At 48.6% G+C, this 20,171-nt stretch overlaps 2 protein-coding genes and 1 pseudogene across 3 annotated transcripts in view; all 3 read right to left on the bottom strand.

The window, feature by feature from the left end:
- Positions 1 to 20,171, bottom strand: part of LOC308620767 (centrosomal protein of 78 kDa-like) — a 418,103-nt pseudogene that overhangs the window by 63,892 nt on the left and 334,040 nt on the right. The window lies entirely within an intron of this gene.
- Positions 1,488 to 20,171, bottom strand: part of LOC308620072 (forkhead-associated domain-containing protein 1-like) — a gene marked incomplete at its 3' end in the record, with an annotated part of 254,740 nt that continues 236,056 nt past the window's right edge. The window contains exons 2-4 of the mRNA XM_081239409.1: positions 7,619 to 7,742; positions 3,831 to 3,961; positions 1,488 to 1,586 (exon numbers count right to left, since the gene is read on the bottom strand). Of these exons, the coding sequence (XP_081095535.1) occupies positions 1,488 to 1,586; positions 3,831 to 3,961; positions 7,619 to 7,742 (354 nt within the window). The remainder of the gene's footprint in view (positions 1,587 to 3,830; positions 3,962 to 7,618; positions 7,743 to 20,171) is intronic.
- The window catches only part of LOC308620074 (forkhead-associated domain-containing protein 1-like), a gene marked incomplete at its 3' end in the record, with an annotated part of 87,888 nt that continues 83,048 nt past the window's right edge, over positions 15,332 to 20,171 (bottom strand). Inside the window, exon 17 of the mRNA XM_081239411.1 lies at positions 15,332 to 15,448. Within this exon, the coding sequence (XP_081095537.1) occupies positions 15,332 to 15,448 (117 nt within the window). The remainder of the gene's footprint in view (positions 15,449 to 20,171) is intronic.

Raw genomic sequence — 20,171 nt, 5'->3', positions numbered from 1 at the left:
ATGGAACAAAAAGACAAAAAAAAATCAATATGAGAATTTAAGTTGGAACAACATCATTGGCAAACTTGATTTAATGGATCAATTCTTTCTTAGATAATTTCACAATTAATATCTGAAGGCAGTCTAGGGTTGTGGTTACACACAGGAGCTTTGGAGTCAGGCAGACCTGGATTCAAGCTCTGCCACAACTACTTTATGCAAGTGAACTTGGATAACTTACTTCACCTCTGTGAGCCTCAGTTTTCCCGACTGTAAAGTGGGGTGAATACCAGTATAGACCGCATGGGGTCATTGTGAGGATGAACAGAGATGATGCAGGTGGTGTGCTTGCCCCAGAGTGGTTCCCAGGCCGACCTGTCCCTGCCATACCTTGTTCTTTTCCCACAGCGTCATAGAGATCAGGCTCTGCTCGGTACTGCTCCTTTTCAGCTCCACCCTGAGCTTCCTCATTTCTTTTTCCATGTCATGGATTTGCTGAAAGAGTTCCAACAACAGGGAAGTCAACTTCAGAACTCATTTCATCCGGTTCATTAAGGCAGAAACCTAGTCTGGGATTCGCTTCATTCCTTCCCTTGGGGGACAATTCCACATCTTTGAGGCAAAGTAGACTTTCTTTCAACGGATGCAATGAAAGGGCTGGGTGAGGGAAAATTTGAGTTTCTTTTGAAGATCAGCATGGATCCTGGATTAAACAGTACAAGATACCTATCCACTCATTAGAGTCTCTTTCCTTGGGGCACATTTTTGAGTTCAATCTAAATAAGGGCTGTTTGGAAGACACAATGGGCACAGTTTGGAAGAAAAGAACAATGACATTTTTATCTCATTTGAGGCAGAGAAGTGTGCTCCTGACAGAGAGAAGAACACACGTCTCCTGCCCCCGTCCCAGGCACCGTCCTTCCCAACGGATGGAAAACGTATGCCTGGTGATGTGCACTAGGGTTCGGGCCTGTACAGGGGGTGAATATTTACATTGAGTGGTCATCTTTTCACTGTATTGATTTTTATGTTCACCTTCCATAGAAGGCCAGTGATACATTTGCTTTTTATTTTGTTTTTATGAATTGTTGTAAAATTGAATGTATTTAAGCAAAAATACTTCAAGAAGAGTTGTGTTAATAACAGTGCTCAGGGCTGTGATAAAACTTGTGACAGTGGATCATGAAAGTCTGGGCATCACAAGTCCAGGGGTAGGGACCACGGTGAATTTCTAGCAGCATATGGTGGCCACCTCCCGTCCCTTTCCCCAGGGGAAACCTGATGAGGGACCTTGAGCCAACTGCCCAGAAAATCTGGGGAGAGTGTGTTTTCCATGGTCTTTTCACCCATCTCTTTGAGGCTAGCAAATCAAAGCATTAGGAGACTACATTAACAGACAAACACCCAGAAAGCCCCAGAGCTTGTGCTAGCTAATGGGCCATGGAACCCGTCCAAAACCCTCAAGGCCATAATCTAGGCTTTCAGTGGACACCTAGGGGTCAGGAGGTTCAACGCACGGTTTTGCAGAGTTTTAACTCTTTCTCTTGGGCTTCCCAGTTCTCCTTCTGGGCATCTTCCTTCTGTAACTCTTCTTTCAGCACTGAGCACTGTGCATAAAATTGACAAGGCCACGGGGCCTTGGCTGGGGGTCCCAAGTACCTGTGTTCACGCCCAGGAGTGTTTCCTGCTGTATAACCCAATCACACCTCTGAATTCTGAGAGGCGAGACCATTTGTGTGATGGGAGCACGGAATCCTGCAGTCATTCCCAGTTCACCCTCTCATGAGTTCTGAGGAATAGAGCGCCTAAATTCCTCTTCAAAAGCCAGCAAACTTCACTGCAGGGGAAATCCAGCTTTGTAGAGTCTGGGTACTTAGGGTGAAGGAATTGGGATGTTTTCACGCTGTGACCGGTGAGGGTGCAGGGGGCCGAGCCAGAGAGCTGGGGTCCATCTTAGGGCTTTTGTGCAGGTTGAGTCTCAAAGACACAACTGCCCCGACTGGTGTGGAGGGGTAAACGGAGCTGTCTTGCCCGAGGGCGTCTCGGCAACAGGCATTAAGTGCATAAGGATGGATGTGCCTTCTTTTGACCCAGCAATTCCCACTTTAGGAATGTACCTTAAGGACAATGACTGGAGAAATAAGTAAATCTGTAGTTTCAAGGATGCTCTTCACAGAATTGTCAGTAACTGTGGAATAAAAATAAAATGAGGAAACAACCCAAGTGTTGTTTAGAACAGCAGACCACTTTATAACACTGGGTACATCCAGGAGAAAGTATGTAGCTTTTAAGACGAATGATAAGAGCGCTGATTTATTAGCACGGGAAAATAGTAAGTATTTAAAAATTTTAAAAAGGTGCATAGAATAAATTCACTATAAAATGATTGATTGATTGATTTCTAGGCAATATATAGAAATAAGACTGGAAGAACATACATGAAAATATTAACACTGATTTCTCAAGGTAGCATTTCCTCTCCTCTCTTTTTATTTTTTCTTCTCAATGTCATCTACTTATTTTTCTAAAATTAACACACATGATGTATGTCATTAAAAAAAAAAGGCATCTCAAATGTTCACAAGAGCAGTACCCTTGGTGGTGACGAGCCCTTGTGCTACTGGCCAGCACAGTCTAGAGGAGAAGGGACCTCATTCCGAGGTCAACAAGGAAGGGGAAACGGGGACATAAATCATCCAAATGCACTTCAGGAGGTAGAAGAGCCAAGCAGGTGCTGTCTTTGCAGATTCCTTCTACTTAGCACCACCTCTGCATCCCCTTCCCGTACCCAACACACACACACACACACACACACACACCCCACATTAAACAGCTATAGCACATGCCTGGGAAGACACTCTGCTTGGGAGAAACGAATGCAGAGGGCTTGGCCAGGCAGCCAACCCAGGGCAGAGGCAGAAGAGCACAACTAAAACCAGCCTCCCACTTCTCAGAAAACGATTTTGTCATCCCCATTTCACAGATGGGGAAATGGAGGCCAAATAATTTACAATAAGAGAAAGCTCTGGGATTGGACCCTGGTCTGTCTGATCCCAAAGCTCGTGCAGTGCCTTTCACCAGCTCCAAACTGGGTATGGTACTACGTACCAGGTATTACCTACTGTGCCTTTTCCTTGGAACCTCAAGATCTGTTCTCACCCCACCCCCATGCAGACCTAGCTATCGGGTAGCCTCTGGGAATCTCTGAGTTGCCACCTGAGATGAAAGCTTTGAGGTTTTACCTTGACTCACAGAAACAGGCACATCATGCAAATACTGAGAAATCTTATCCTATAGAGTCAGGATTCTAAAGTTAGCATTGAAGGCAAGATTTGCAAATAGTCAAAGTTACATGTAAAAAGCTCTTTGCTTGCCTACCACGTTCATCTTCCATAGAGGCATTCTACACACTAAAGTCTAAGGAAGAAATGAGAGTCTGCGTGTTTGCATCTGGATCTTCAAACGTTCTGCTTTGAAGACAATTATGAGAACCAGTGGTGCTGGGACCACGATGCAGCCGTGTGGTCATCCTTGCTCACAGAGAGATCGTATTCTGCTTAATATTAAACTTTGCAATGGCAGTATATGCTCATAGGTGTGTTTGTTGCTGGGATTAAACAAACTCATTTATAATAGGGGTTAGAAAATGTTTGCTGGATTTGAAAATCTATTATGCTTCTTCTGAGCCACATACACACTGTCCTTTGAAAGGCTTCAGAGAAGTTGGCCACCTGCCCAGCAGCTACCCTCCCTGTGTCCTTGGGCACTGGCCTCATCTCACCACCGTGTGTCATGTGACTCCACTGTGTCTGCTTTTTGCAGCTACAATTTGCTGATGACCCGACACTCACTCTGGAGCTGAGGGCTTCGAGCTGGTGATCCTTTTCTTTGTTCTCACTTTTCAGTTGATTCACCTCCTGTTTTAGTTGTTGAACTTGACCATCCTTTACTAACATGTCTCTTTGCAAAGATGACACCATCTCTGTAAAAGAACCAAACCAAGCCAAACCAAAAGACTCATGGAGGTGAAAGAGGCAGGAAGGATTATTGGCAACACCATGGCTGTCAGCCAACGTTCGGACAAGACCTTCCAAGCCTGGGCCACCACCGGTGCCCGCCTAGAACTGGGGAGGCTTTTTCCAAGGGTCCCAGAGCAGGAATGGGAATGAGAGCAAAGTCCACAGAACAGGGTTTGAGGCTTCAGTGAGAATGAGGGGCAGTCAGCACCAGCGAGAGGAGAAACCTGTGGGGGCCCCTTGTGGGCACAGGCCAGGCAAAGCTGGGAGGAGAGGCCACACCATGGGCCTGGGGAACAAAGTCCCAGCACAGGGAAGGTCTAGGAATTCTTCTCCAGAGGCCAGGAGACGGGCGTGTTGCAGAGGGCACTGCTGGACGCTATTGATGGGGTGGTTGGTTTCACAGTCCTCTGAGTTTGGACCCCTCTCTACCACTTATTAGCTTCATGGTCTTGGACAAGCTATTTCACCTCCCACTGTCTGTCCCACACAGATTTATTGTAAGGGTCAAATGAGACGGTATGTCCCAAGAAGAAGAAGTGGCTAAATTATGTTTGTTCCATGGCGCCTATTATTTTTCTCGGCAGCCAGCTTCCAAAATGGCCCCAATGATCCCTGCCGCCTAGAATTCATGCCCTGTGTAGCCCCTCCCACCCTGAATAGGGCTGCCATGGGTAACCAATATGATACTGTGGAAATGACGGACTGTTTCCTCTCAGGCTGAGTCATAAAAGACACTGTGGCCTCCTCTTTGCTCCCTCTTGAATCACTCACTCTGGGGGAAGCCAACTGCTGTGTTGTGAGGACACTCAAGCAGCCCTAGAGAGAAGCATGTGGGCTGAGGGACTAAGGCCTCCAGCCAATAGCCACATGAGCAGCCATTCGGAAGGGGGATCCTCCGGCTCCCCCCGAGGCTTTAGATGACATGACTGATGCCCCAGCCAACATCTTGACTGCAACTCATGAGAACTAAGTCACCCCCCGCTCAAATTCCTGAACTACAGAAACTGGGGGAGATAATAAATATTGGTTGGGGTTTTATCCATTACATTTTGGGGTAACTTGTTATGCAGCAATAGATAACTACTCCATTACTGTAGCATCATTTTTTTTTAACATCTTTATTGGAGTATAATTGCTTTACAATGGTGTGTTAGTTTCTGCTTTATAACCAAGTGCATCAGTTATGCATATACATATCTCCCCATATCTCTTCCCTCTTGCATTGTAGTATCATTTTGAATAAAAGTGGGAAGAAGGGTGCATAAATGCAGTGGTATTGGGTTATCTCCTACGGTTCTTTTCTTGAAAGAACATCAGGCCCAGTTTTAGTGGTAGGTATCAATCAAGAATGTCTATGAAATAAAGCACAAAATGCTCCAGAATTTCATTTTAAAAATGAGCTTTGCCTCCAGGACACAGTTCAGTTACTTGGAAATCCCTCTGGGGCTTGCCACACTTTGAGTGGCTCCAGCCCATCTCAAGCGTTATCCCAACCCAGGACTGTCCGACTCCCTGATCAGAGAAGGTGGGATCTGAGACAGGCTTGATGCTTGGATGAGGTTTCACTGGCCGACATACGGGAGGAAGGTGAGGACCAGCAAGTTCATCCTTACGTTCCTGGTGCCCAGAACAGCACCTAGCCTGGGGGAGGTGCTCAGAAAATATCTGAGGACATCCCAAGTGAGGGAGGAGCATAAGCAGAGACCTGGGGGCAGCAGGGGGTGGGGCTGGGTGTGATTAAGTTGCAGAGTGAGGCAGAAGAAAAGCACAGATTCATAGAGAGATGGGGATTCACGTGCGACTCAATGCTATGTCTGGCTTCTACAGCTGTGGGCATGTTTCCTGTTACGCGCCGACTGCTTTCAGAGTGATGTGCCCCTCCGAGGCTCACTGCCTCCTCCCTGTCACCTGCTTCTCTCCCTCCCCTCGTCTGTGAGTGGTCCCATCCTCTTCAGGTCTCTAGGCATGTCAGTTTCTGCTTAAAAACCTCCACTGGATTCCCAACACCCTTGGAATAAAAACCCAGACCCCCCGACCCTGCCCTGCCCCACAATCCCCTGTTCACTCCATGCAGCCTCTCTTGCCCTTGGCTTGTCCTTGCCCACGTGAAACAGGTCCTCTCTAAAAGAAGGACATAGCCGTGGAGGATACAACATAAACTGGTTAGAATCAGCTAGGTCCAAGGGGGCGTAAGATTCGACTTCCAGGGGGACTGGAGCCTCATTACAGACTCATTGTAATACATGAGCGAAATGACACACCCACCAGTACCAGGACAGTTCCGAGGCTGACCATAAATGTCAAAAAGTGGGTGGTGGGGCTTCCCTAGTGGCGCGGTGGTTGAGAGTCCGCCTGCCGATGCAGGGGACACGGGTTCGTGCCCCTGTCCGGGAAGATCCCACATGCCGCGGAACGGCTGGGCCCGTGAGCCATGGCCACTGAGCCTGTGCGTCCGGAGCCAGGGCTCCGCAACGGGAGAGGCCACAGCAGCGAGAGGCCTGTGTACAGGAAAAAAAAAAAAGTGGGTTGTGGCCCAAATCCTGGAAATCCCCGCCCCTTCCCCAAAATATTAGAGTTGTCACAATCCTCCCACTCATTAGCCAATAAAATTACCCACCCCATAAAAACTAACCACCCCATATTTGGGGGCCTCTAGCCTTATGAGATGGCCCACACTCTGTCTGTGGAGTGTGTTTCTCTCTAAAGAAATCCACTTCTTACTTTGTCTCTCACTGAATTCTTTCTGCATGAGACATAAAGAACCTGAGCTTTATTAAGTCCCGAGACCACATGCGTGATCTCGATTAAAAGATAGTGGGTTCTGACTGGGTTCGAGTCCCAGCCCACGGGTTCAAGTCCCACCTGAGTTCCATGGTTGCACACCCACTAAGCTGGTCCCCCTTGGCCTTCCCCCTTGAAGCGCTGGCCACCACGACACACAGTTTATTTTCTCCACAGCACCACTGCTCTCTGAAGTGGGCTTGTTTATTCATCCGTTTACTTTTATTGTCTGTCACCCCCTCCCGAATCTGTGAGTACAGGAATCTGACTGTCTTGCTTGGCTCTCCCTCCCCGGAGCCTGGAACGGGGCCTGACACCTAGTAGGAGCTCAAGAAACATGTGGAAGCAATGAAGGAATCCAGGGAATCAAAGCTCAGCTACAGCTGTGCGTTGGCTGCCCCTCTCCCAACCCAAGCCCTTTATCAGGCAACCACCTCTGATAAAATTAGAAAATGGTTTCCTTTGGGCCCAAGTGCACTCGGCTGAAATGGGTGAGACCATGGGTGCCTTAAAGGAGTGACCCCAGTTTGTCCACGCTCTAGTTTGCACTCAGGCTGCTTTGTGGAACCACCCAAGCCACAAGGCGACCTGTGTTCTCCCTGGTGGGGCCAGTGCTCAGGAGACCTTGTAGCCAAGAGATACCATTCTCTCAAATATTTACCAGGCCCTGCCCTCGGAACTGGGCGGCAAGAAACCTCCACTGAGGGAGAACTCTAATGCACCGACACGGGTGATCCCTGAGGCTGCACCCAGGTCAAGGGCACAGGTGTGCTGGTTGACTGGTGATGTCTGCAGGGGGAGGGCAGAAGCTCTGGGGCCTGAATGCAGAAGGGCCTCACCTGACGTGATGGCGGCCTCCCTCCTTAAGTTCTCGGCCTCGTGCTTCAGGGAGGTGATTTCTAAGTTTCTCTCAGACAGGGTCTGGCACAGCACCTGGTTGTAGCCTTGCTGTAGGGCACTGATCTGTGGAAAGAGGCAACACACAGTCAGAGGGGGCCAGCCAGGCCTGCAGGACACGCCAGTACTTCTCCAACATTGGGCAGAGTCGGGTTGATCTTGGATCGGGGTGTTGGGGAAATCAAGGTTTTCAGTTGTCACTAGTGGAAGGGGCAGGAGGGGGCCTGTTCCTTCAGTGACCACCATGTTATCGGTCCTCGAGACACGGACCTTATCTTTGTGGCCACCCATGGGCTCGGGTGCTGCTGTCTTCCTATGACCTGTGGGTTTTCAGCCATAAATAGACCAGCTGTTGGTTCCAGATCATCCAGCACTGACTGGATGCACAGCAAAGTTCAAGAGCCGGGAGCAGGTTATGAAATGAATTCCCTCTAATGAGAATAGAGGGTAGTTTATACCTCACAGAACACTCCAGAGTTTACAAAGCCCGTTCACACATGCTACACTGATACTCGTCACAGCGTTGCTGAAGGCTGACATTCCCATTAATGTGCCCATTTTGTAAGGGAGCCAGGTTGAGACTCAGAGAGGCGAGGCCCCCTGCTCGGGATCACGTGGCTGGTCAGACGTGGAGTCTGATTCAAACCCAGTCTTTAGTTGCCTGGTTCCTCCTTCCCAGGTGGCTCTAGGAATGAGTTTGAGAAGTTGGAGGCTGTAAAGCATGGCATGGACTCGGGAGCCGGACTGTGGCCTTCAAGTCCTGCCTCTGCCAGTTAATGGGCTTTGTGAACACAAGGAGGATACCATATTCTGTTTCCTTTTGTTCAGTCTGCACGCGGGGTGATGGTAGTCCCAACTTGATAGGATTGTTAGAAGTATTTTAATAAGTTAGCATGTGTACAAGTGCTCAGATCATGCCTGGCACACGGCACAGGAGGATGAGCTGTGACGGTCCACTCCTCTGACTACCCACGGGGTGTTTTTTGGTTTTGTTTTGGGGTTTTTGTGTGTTTTTTTTGCGGTACGCGGGCCTCTCACAGTTGTGGCCTCTCCCGTTGCGGAGCACAGGCTTCGGACGCGCAGGCTCAGTGGCCATGGCTCACGGGCAGAGCCGCTCTGCGGCATGTGGGATCTTCCCGGACCGGGGCCCGAACCCGTGTCCCCTGCATCGGCAGGCGGACTGTCAACCACTGCGCCACCAGGGAAGCCCCTATCCATTCATCTCTTGATGACACTTAGGTTGCTTCCATATCTTGGTAATTGCAAATAATGATGCTCTGAACATTGGGGTGCATGTATCTTTTCAAATACATGTTTTTGAAAACACGTGTTTTTGTTTTTTTCGGATTTATACCCAAGAGTTGAGTTTCGAGGTCATATGGTAGTTCTATTTTTAGTTTTCTGAGAACCCTCCATACTGTTTTCCACAGTGGCTGTGCCAGTTTACATTCCTACCAACACTGTACCAGGGTTCCATTTTCTCTAAAAATTGTAAATTTTCTTCCTAGAGGTAATTGAGATGGTAGTTCAGTAATAACATAAGATCAGGTGAAGTCTAAAGAAATTTTAGAAAACCTGGATAAAGTAAGAAAACATCTGTTCGCTGGCATCTGAATGTTAGAGAGACACCAAGACATGTGGGCCAAGTTCTGGAGAGAAGGGAAACACAGACGCAAGCTTGACATTTGGTGCAGCTTTTCTTCTTGGGGCATTTGCGGATTCAAATCTTACAGCCTAGGAGCTGAAAAGCCAAGGAGTTCAAAAGACTCTAACCACAGAAGCTGCTGGCATCCCTTGACTTGTAGGTGCAGCACTCTAGTCCTGCTTCTGTGGTCACTGCCTCCGCCTCTTCTTTGTATATAATCTCATCCTGTCTCTCACTTATAAGTACACTTACAGATGGCACTTAGGGCGAGGATAGTCTCAACTCAAAATCCTTATATCCGCAAAACTTTACCTTGTAAGGTAACATTCTCAGGTCCCAGGGATTAGAGCCTGAGATCTTTGGGGCCACCAGTCAGCCCACTGTAAGCCCTAAACGTCTTCTCTCCTGAGGAAGGTCTAGGCTGGGCAGAAACCCTGACAGACATCTACCAGAGGCCAGATTGAGAGCCCTTTTAGAAGGTCATTTCTTAGCTCATTTGGAACCTTGCTATTGCCCCCTTTTTTTTTTCTTTTCTTTTCGGTACGTGGGTCTCTCACGGTTGCGGCCTCTACTGCTGCGGAGCACAGGCTCTGGACGCACAGGCTCAGCAGCCATGGCTCACGAGCCCAGCCACTCGGTGGCATGTGGGATCCTCCCGGACCAGAGCACGAACCCGTGTGCCCTGCACTGGCAGGCGGACTCTCAACCACTGCGCCACCAAGGAAGCCCTGCCCTTTCTTTTTTCCTCCTGTTTGTCCTCAACAGGGGGAAGCATTAAGAGTAAATGAGGGGCTTCCCTGGTGGTGCAGTGGTTAAGAATCCGCCTGCCAATGCAGGGGACACAGGCTCGAGCCCTGGTCCAGGAAGATCCCACATGCCGCGGAGCAACTAAGCCCGTGCGCCACAACTACCGAGCCTGCGTTCTTGAGCCTGCGAGCCACAACTACTGAAGCCTCCATGCCTAGAGCCTGTGCTCCGCAACAAGAGAAGGCCATGGAATGAGAAGCCCGCGCAACGCAACAAAGAGTAGCCCCTGCTCACAACAACTAGAGAAAGCCCGGGCGCAGCAACGAAGACCCAATGCAGCCATAAATTAAAAATAATAATAATAATAATAATAAAATAAATGCATTAGCAGATTTTGGGTTTCCTCTCATCGTTAGTGTATTGCTTTCATTCCTAAGACCCTAAAAAATTGGAAACCACTCCACTTACCAGGAACACACTTTGCAACACGGATCCAGGGGAATCTGTTTTCTTCCGTAGACACTTCATGACCCCGGTTTCCACAACTGCAGGCACTGCTGGCTCTGCCAAGTTGCTGGAGAAGGGCACCTTATCTGCAAAGTCACAAATCCAAATGGGCCCCCATTGGCAAGGGCGGAAGGAAGTTGTTTGCTTTAGCTTCTTGGGGGATCAGAAGATTGGGAGTTCTGGGGGGGGGGACTGCAGGTACCTTGCTGTCCCTTGGTACAACGTCAGGGGAAAGAAAGGTCGCTGGTAGCTTCTCAGAGCTACCAGTTGGGGCTGTGCAGAGCGTCTTAGTAAATGCCATTTTGGTTGCAAATAACAGAAACTCAAACCGGCTGAAGAAAAAAGGGGACATCTACGGGGAAGAAAAGATGGCTCCTGCCTGTCCAGACTCCTCCGCTTTGCTTGCCCTTTGTTTCTCTAACCTTCCGCATTTCCCTTCAGTAAACTCCTTTTCTCTTTAAGTTAGCCACAGGAGATTTCTGTTGGTTGCAACCAGAGAATCTTGAGTGATACAAAAAGTCCTAGTGGAACCCAAGGGCAGGCATTGGAATGGGCCTTTCCAAGGAAAGAAACCAGGAACCAGAAAGTCATCAGGAATCAGGGCAACTTTCTGCATCAGTTGGAATGCCTTCAGCTTTTTTTTTTTTCCCTTCATGGAGCTCATAATCCATTCATTTATTCAATAAACAATTATTGAGTATCTCTCCTGTGCCAGGCACCCTGGTCGGTCTTAGAGTTCCATCCAGGTATAAAATATGCCAAGACCCCTGCCCTCAAGTAGCTCACATTCTAGTGAAGATAAGACATGTGAGCACATAGAGTATATTCACAACACAGAATACGAAGAGCTATGCCATGGACACATATACACCAGCAAACATAAAATAGATAGCTAGTGGGAAGCAGCTGCACAGCACAGGGAGATCAGCTCGGCGCCCCGCGACCACCTAGAGGGGTGGGACAGGGAGGGCGGGAGGGAGGGAGACGCAAGAGGGAAGAGACATGGGAACACATGCACATGCATAACTGATTCACCCTGCCACAAAGCAGAAACCAACACACCATTGTAAAGCAACTACACTTCAACAAAGATGCAAAAAAAAAAAAAAAAAAACAAGAGCTATGCCAGAGGGATGAAGCATGACTGTCTTCATAGACCTAGAAAGCACAGATGCAATTACACTGGTAGAGAGGGCCTGGGCAGAGAATCGCAGGTAGGTGAACCTGTGTGCACAGAGAACATGGTATGTATGAGTAGCTGCAAGTTTTCAACATCCGTGGAGCAAAAGAGTTCTTGCAAAAGTAGTGGGAGACGTGGCTGAAGAAATTGGTTGAGGATGAAGCATAAAAAACCCACTGAAGTGTGATCTTTTTTTCCTGAGGAGGCATGGGGGAGCCCTGAAAGGTTTTTAAGCTGTTTGAGGACATGGTCAATTCTCTGGGTTTCAGAAAAGTCCCTCTGGAGTCTGGGATGTGGTGAAAGTTGGGCTGGACCTTTCACCACTGGGCATGCTCAGTCGCTCAGGAAAGGTTTTCGCTCTGCCTTGGGAAATTTTTCACGCCGCTCTGGCAGCGGAGCTCGGCCCGCCCACGGCTTCTCCTCACTGGATTGGTTGAACTCAGGGAGGCTACCAGGAGGCCCAGTTGACCTCCCAACTCCACACCCCCGCCCCCGCCCGTTAACGCTCTGGGCGCGCGCTGCCTTCAGCTTTAAATAACAGAAACCTGGATGTGGGTAGATGGTAAAAATTTGGAGCCCCTCCCAAATGAACTCTAGCCATGTGGCTTGCTTTGTCTGATGAGATGTTGGCAAACACATGGCAGGTGGAGACTTGAAAAGTGTGCTTTGGGGCTTTCTCTCTCCTGCTGCTCTTGGAAACCTGTACCCACCACACGTGGCCTGGTCTGGCCTGCTGGGTGATGAGGGACCACACCAGGCAGAATCAGACGTCCCAGCTGAGGCCTTTCTAGACCAGGGTTTCTCATTCTCGGTACTATTGACATATTGGATCAAATAAGTCTTGGTTGTGGGCAGCTGTTCTGTGCACTGCAGGATGTTTAGCAGCATCCCTGGCCTCTACCCCGAGATGATAGGATCACCCCCACCCCAGTTTAACAACCAAAGTGTGTCCAGACATTGCCCAATGCCCCCTGGGTGGCAAAATTGCCCCCAGGTGAGAACCACTGTCCTAACCCAGCTTGCCTGGCAATGACCAGGCAGGCATGTACACGAAGCCACCCTAAACGAGCCCCAGCCAAACCAACCAGACTAGTACAAGGGGCCAGCTTGACGCCTGGAATCAGGAGAACTAATAGTTGCCATTTTAAGTCACTAAATTTTGAGTGGTTGGCTCCACAGCACAAACAGGTACATCTGACCACAGTGGCTTAAACTGATAGGATTTATTTATTTATACAACAGGATGTACAGAGGTAGGCAGTTCAGGTACAGTGCAGAGCACAGTGATGCCACTAGGCTCCCACCCAGGCTTTTCATGTCTTTCCACTCCACTGTCCTTTGAGGTGGGCTTTGGTCTCTTGCTTGTTACCTGGTGATCCCCAACATGGCTGCTCCAGCTCCAAGTCCGAGCTGCAGGAGAAGAAAAGGAGACAAGGCAAAGGGACAAAGAGAAAAATTTTCTCCTAGCAAAGCCTTGCCTTTAATTCCAGAAGGGAAGCCCTGCCCAGGGCCTTCACCTGCATGTCACTGGCCAGAACTGAACAACACAGCCAGGTCTAGCTGCAAGGGAGGCTGGGAAATGAGGGCATTTCGCGGGCTGCTTATACAGTAGAGGGGGGCAATGACTAAGGGGCTTGTAGTGTCTGCTGCACTGTCTCTCTGGGGGTCGTCTTGGTTTCTTCTTCTTTTTTTTTTTTTTTTGCCACACGGTGTGGCTTATGCGATCCTAGCTAACTGACCAGGGATTGAGTCCGGGCCCTTGGCAGTGAAAGCGCAGGGTGGACGGCCAGGGAATTCCCTGGGTCTTGGTTTCTTGTCTCTACCTGTTGCTTATCTATCCTGGCCATGTCTTTCTAAGACTGGCTTTGTTTCTCCAAACACAGTGGGAGAAATGGCCACCCCAGCTGGGAACTGCATCAAGACTTTCAGCTCCGGGCCATTAATGACCTGTGTGGTAACTCCGTGTCCCACTTCCAAATATCAAGGGCACAGGTGCTGATTGGCCCAGCTTGGGTTAGAAGAGAAACCTGATTGGTCTGGCTTGGGTAGACTATCTACTGATCAGCCAGTCAGGTGTGGCCAAGAGAGCAGCAGTAGGTAGGGTAAACCTGGTTGGGGAATGTGCATTCTCAGAGAAAGGGGTGTGTGGCTGAGGAGACACCTAAAGAACCATCTAGTTCAAGGAGTGAAGAAAGGACATTGCCATTGTGGGTTGCAATGTTGATACGATAAAGATTAACACGTCCTTTGAAAGACCTGAAATACAGTGGAGTCACATAGGCATTACATTTAACTTATGCAAATTCAAATATTTGTATTCAACCAAAGTAGTTTTTTTCCCACACAATTTGGCTTCCAAACATGAGCCAGCTACTTAACTACTGCCTGACCAAGTGATCTTTTCTGGTGCTGGAGATTGCTGTTTTGGATTTTGGGGATATGGTACAGTATAAGTAATATGTTCTTTATGGAAAACTGCTGGGATTTTCAAGATTATTTTTAAGGTCAGGTGATGCTCACCCTTCTCACTGTGTAAGAAGTACCTTTAGTGGAAGATCATGCAAATCATTTTTCCCATTTCCTTCTAGTTTTAATCAGTATAAAGAATGCATTTGGTTTTAAAATATCAAAATACTTTTATTGTGGCTTTTTAAAAATAAAAAATAAATGATATTCATGGCTTCTGGCTCTTCCTCCTGTTTTGTTTGGTGGTCTCTGGCTGTACAAGAAAGGCAGGGAGAGAACAGATGGCTGGAGAGAAGGCAAAAATGAGGGTCTCTTCAAACACCACGGGAAAGGGGTGTGTCCACCTGGGCAGTGTGTGTTCTTTGATGACTGGGTACTTGGTCTGTCCTGATGGCCTGGGACTTGACCTACTGGGCTGTCTTGGTGCGGCAGAATGGGCAGCGTGAGATGGAGTTAGAAACCTGGGTTCCAGACCCAATTCTTGAATTTACTAGCTGTGTGACTTTAGACGGGCCATTTAACCTCTCGCGGCCTCAGCTTCCTCATTTGTAAAATGGGGAACATAATGCTATTTACCTCCCAGGGCTTGAGAGAGGATTAGACGAGAAGTGTTTTGAACACCGCAGAGCGCCATATAAACATGACTCACTGTTATGGAAGCGATAAAACTGGTTGCTGTTCACACTTATTATAATCAATTCAGATATAAATGCACTATACCATGGCCCCAACAGCCCTGAGGTTACCATTCTGTCCTGTGGCCCCAGTACACGCCCTGGGTTTTCTCAACTGCGGGCTTCTCAGAGCTCCTTGGAGGTGTGACATTTGGGTTTGTCACTACCCAAACACATAATTGCATCTACCAGGCCTAGGAGTCTGAATTTCAAACTTATTCTTCATATGCCTGCGTATGTTTACATTCATAATATCTGTGAAAAGAACCCCTCTCCTCACACACTCCAAAATACAGTATTGTGCAAAATACCAGTCTAGGAAGCAACACACTAGGGTAGCAACCTTTAATGTCCTAAAAAAGCATCTTAGTAGTTTGACGCAGAAGAGTTACACTGACTCACGGAGGATCACGCAAGGCCCAGCGGGACGACGTTTCTAGTTCCTTCCACCAGGTTTAGTAAACAGAAGGCTCTGGCTGGATTTGCTGGACATTTCTCTCTTCAGCATCTCCCTTCCTTGGTCCATCTTTGGGGTGCCTTTTCTGGCTCCAACCTACAACAAGCAAGAGCAACAAATGCCCAGACTCTATAATTATAGGGAGATCCCCAAATATTTCTCAAATGACATTTTTTTTTACTCAAGATAAAATCTTTGTTGTAAAAAATATTTATATACACACATAGACGTGAGCAAAACGAAGGTAAAATGATCCACCATTATCACACTACCCACAGGTAATCTTATTCACATTTTGGTGTACACTCTTCCAGATACACATATAATGTTTTCTTCTTACATTTGCATCTTTTTTTGAACCAGGAGTTTCTGATGATAGGCAATTTCATTAGGATGGACTTTCTCTCGAAAAGCTGTTACTGAACTGAATGCCTTATGTCTCTGATGTCTTAGGAGGGTAAAATGCAGCATACTCTAGGGGGTCTGTCTAACCCTTTTCTGAGCACTACTCCTGGATCCAGGCAGCCATGTGTGTGACTCTGTCCCTGGTCATTCCTGATCGGGCACTTGGCACGGGCTGGGCTTTTAAGATGGTCACTCCCAGGATTTGGGCTTATGGGCTCTAAGATGCTACTTGCTTCCTGGGCTGGTCCTTTGAACTGGGGGACCATGAGGTCATTCCTTCCTGTCACATGACTGGAGAGAGCAGAGATCAGGGGAGCCACACAGAGACACAGAGAGGAGATACGGCCTGTGTGTGCGTGTGCACATGCTTGTGTGTGTGTAAAAGAGATGATGCCTGAGATCTGATGGCTTACCAGTTCTATTTCGAGGCCAGGCTCTCTTTCAGCTCCCAGTTTTTATGAGGCACTCACCCCTATATCCTTAAAAAAGCCCCCTCCCCCTCTTTTTAATTTTTTTCGGTACACGGGCCTCTCAGTGTTGTGGCCTCTCCCGTTGCGGAGCACAGGCTCCGGACACGCAGGCTCAGCGGCCATGGCTCACAGGCCCAGCCGCTCCGCGGCATGTGGGATCTTCCCAGACCGGGGCATGAACCCGTGTCCCCTGCATAGGCAGGCGGACTCTCAAACACTGAGCCACCAGGGAAGCCCAAGGCCCACTCTTGGGGAAGGAGTCGCCCAAGTTACACTTGGCAAGGAACCTGGAGGAAACCTTTCTGTACTGAGGAGATCCTAGACACCAAACTTCTAAGCTCAGGCTGGAGGGCAGGGAGAATGGGAAGCTGGCTCTTTGCTCTTAGCCGAAGCACCATCTGTCCTGCTTCTGTTAAAGCCAGAGGCAGCGTGAAGTTCCAGGGTGTCTCACATCTCAGAGAAGCACAATGTTCCCACAACATCCGGGACCCATCCCAATATCTCCTCTGCCATTTCACATCCCCGCTGGTCCTCAGACAAAACCTAGATGTAGGGCAGTTTCTGCCTCCTCCCAGCTCAGTCATATATGTGAGTGAATAAGTAACAAACTTCCAGTCGTTTCCACTTTGCAGGGTGGCAAACGTCTCAGATCAAGTGGGGCCCTCAGGATGCTCTCTATCCTCTTAACATCCTGCTCTGGGGACTAACCACCTTCTGGTCTTAGCACAAGGATGCTGGTTGAGAAGCTTCTATTTTCCAAATATATCCCTCACCTAGAATATCTTCGTTTCTTCCCATGATAATTTGGTTGCCTCAGCATGACTGTGGCCTTTTATCAAACTTGAATGTCTCCTCTCTCATATTCAACCAAAATGTGTTTGGCTTTCTAGCTTCCTGAGAGCTCGCCTCTACTGTCTGCAAAGTGGGAACGTGGACTGGCTTAATTGCAGTTCCAGGGCTGATTTGTCAATGGCAATGTTTCAACATGTTCAAGATTTCATAGTCTTAATCCTCAACTTTGAAGAGAATTCTAGAGGATGCTTCCTTGAAATTTAAGACAAATTCCACTGGAAATGTATCAGGTTTATTACCTGGAGGTTTATAACCTAAAGGAGGAAAAGCTAGCACTCACCTGGGTGTCAGATCTGCACTGATTCCCAGCTCTCCTACTGAGCTGTGTGGCTCTGGACAAAGAAAGTCTCTGAGCCTCAGACAACTCATCTGTAAATTGGGTATAATAACAACACCCACCCCATAGGGTTGTTGTGAAGCTTAAAAGAGATACTGCACGTCAAGTGTTTGGCTCTGTGCCCGGCACATGCCAAAGGCTCAATACATAATAGATGTGGGATAACTGTCCACTGGGCTTCCTGCTGACGTCCTAGGGTTTTCTCTCTTCTCTCTTCTGGCTCACCTGGAAATGTGAGTTCTGCATCTTTGAGTTCTTCATCAGCTCTCCAAACATTCGTCTCTAACACAGAAAGAATATTGACAAAATTTAGCTTATGTTCTTCTTTGCCTTTTGCATCAGAGAAAAATGGATTTTTCTCAACTTTCAGATGCTACCCATTTGGATGGAATGTTGAGCCTTCCTAGGTGAGGAGGTGAGGATAGAGGTCTCCAGAAGGGGGTGTGGCTTTGGGGTAACGCTACACTGTCCTGCTGCACCTTTTAGGGAATCTCTGTTCCAGATTCCAGCAGAGAAGGAGGTGGTCAACCAAGAAGGCTATGAAGGATACTGCATTCTTCTTGGAGGACAGATCTGCTTTAGCTGGAAGCAGAGCCTCCTAGATCAGTGGAAGAGGCTGTAGATGTCCAGTGGCTTTCCACCCAGTGGAAATGTTGAAAGCCCCAGTGGCTAACCTCCCTGGCAGGGACTACAGGGGCCTGTTGGGAAGCCAGCATCACTGAAAACCTGGAGCTTGCCGCTCCCCTGGGGTTTGATGACTATTGCTGACCCTGATCTGCTCAAGACCCTGCACCTCAGGGGCAGCTCATCAAAGAAAGAGCATCCCCTAGGCACTGGAGACACAAAAGTGAGAGGGAACTGGGGTCTCCCTTGCAGACTGACACTCCGCAGGTGAATGTGCAGTGGTGTCAGGAAGGAGACGTTCTCCTAGAGCCCTGAGCATCCACTGGGGTCGCCAACCTGATTCCTACAGCGGCCAGGAAAGTAAAAGAAGTGGGTGAAGTGAGCTGGGGTGGTGGTGGACAGCAGCAAACACACGAGCCCAGCGCCGTTCTAAGGGGCCTGGAAGATGGAGGCTTGTGATGGTCGCTTGTGGGTCTGTGGGCCTAGGGTCGCCAGATCTTCCAAGTTTCCCAGAGAAGCTGGAAATCCAGAATATTCCAGGAAACTGCCCTATTTTGAAATGTAACTTAAAAAAAAAATCCCAAGAGACAAATGGAATATATCTGTGGGCTGCCATCTTGCGACACCTGCTTCAGAACCTCCCTGCTTGGTGTCTAGTTGGTGCTCAGTAAATGTTGGAGGGGTTGCCAGATAAAATACAGGATGCCCAGTTAAATCTGAATTCCAGAATGAAGCCAACAAATTTGTGAGTGTGAATATGCCCCGTGTAATATTTAGGACATTTATACCGAATAGCTTTTGTTGTTTATCTGAAATTAAAATTTAACTGGGCATCGTGTTTTTGGTTTGTTTGTTTTCCCCTCAATCTGGCAACCCTACCGGGTAGTCACAAAACTCAGGGAGGAAATAAGGCTGTCTTTTGGGACAGGGCATAGGTGCTTACGAGACTCTTCCCTTCTCCCAGAAGGATGCTGACTCTACCCTCAGAGGACTGTCCGTGAAGGCTGATGGGCCCGTACTGAACTGACAATTGCCCTCCAGGCGTTTTCCGTGGAGAAGCCTCGAGCCTGCGGCCACTCGGTATTTATCACAAACTCCGCTGAGACAATCACTATCCAAATGCCCAGATATTATAGAGCAGGGGTTAGTTTTAAACCAACAGCCTTCTTCTCTCCCACCCCATCCCCCCCCTCCCTTTTGTTTGCAGAACCCTTTATCCAAGCAAAATCCCATGAGGAACTTGGGGTATAAGATAACGGAGAGCTTCCCCGGCCGGGGAAAGGTGTGTGTGCTTTGAGAGTCACACCTTTCCATGGCACCCAAAGGCTCCAGGGAACCCCAGTTTGAACATTGCTGCAAAATTCCTTCCTGGATTAAGTTCCATCAGTGGGCAGCTGGGCACTGAGGGCAGAGCCTGGCCCCTGTGCACCTGCTTTTCCTGAACTTTACTGAACTCACTGGGATGTGATGAAGGGGGTGCGGGAGGGTCTTTTTCTTTAGCCTTCTTCTATCCGTATGCTGCATAGGCCTGGCCACATGGTTCTACTTCATCATTGTGGGCGGAAGAGCACCACCCCAAGCCCCTCCCATCCCACGCTCCTCCTACACAACATCTACCAATTGTGGGGCTTCCCTGGTGGCGCAGAGGTTGAGAGTCCGCCTGCCGACGCAGGGTTCGTGTCCCGGTCCAGGAGGATGCCACATGCCACAGAGCGGCTGGGCCCGTGAGCCATGGCCGCTGAGCCTGCGCGTCTGGAGCCTGTGCTCCGCAACGGGAGAGGCCACAACAGTGAGAGCCCTGCGTACCGCAAAAACAAACAAACAAACAAACAAAACACACAAGTGGCACGGAGGAAGCCAGAATCTTGAGAATACCTGGGCCCAAGGAAATCTTGGAAGATAGTGAGTTAAAGAGAATAGTGAGGATAATGACGATGGTAGGAGAGGGTGAATGCTTTGTGGTCCTATGTGCTAAGGCTTTTGTATACAAGCTCCCATTGGGAAGGCTACGAGCTAGGTGCCATTTTTATTCTCATCTTAAAGAAGAGGGATCTGAGCTAATTAAGCAGAGGGAAGCTTAGGGGGTTTTCCTGGCTGAGACCACAAGGCAAAGCGGTGGTCACGCCCCCTA

The sequence above is a fragment of the Mesoplodon bidens genome (genome assembly GCF_964165515.1).
Source record: "Mesoplodon bidens genome assembly, chromosome: 7".
Classification (NCBI taxonomy): Eukaryota; Metazoa; Chordata; class Mammalia; order Artiodactyla; family Ziphiidae; genus Mesoplodon; species Mesoplodon bidens.
This window is presented reverse-complemented; position numbering and strand designations above follow the sequence as displayed.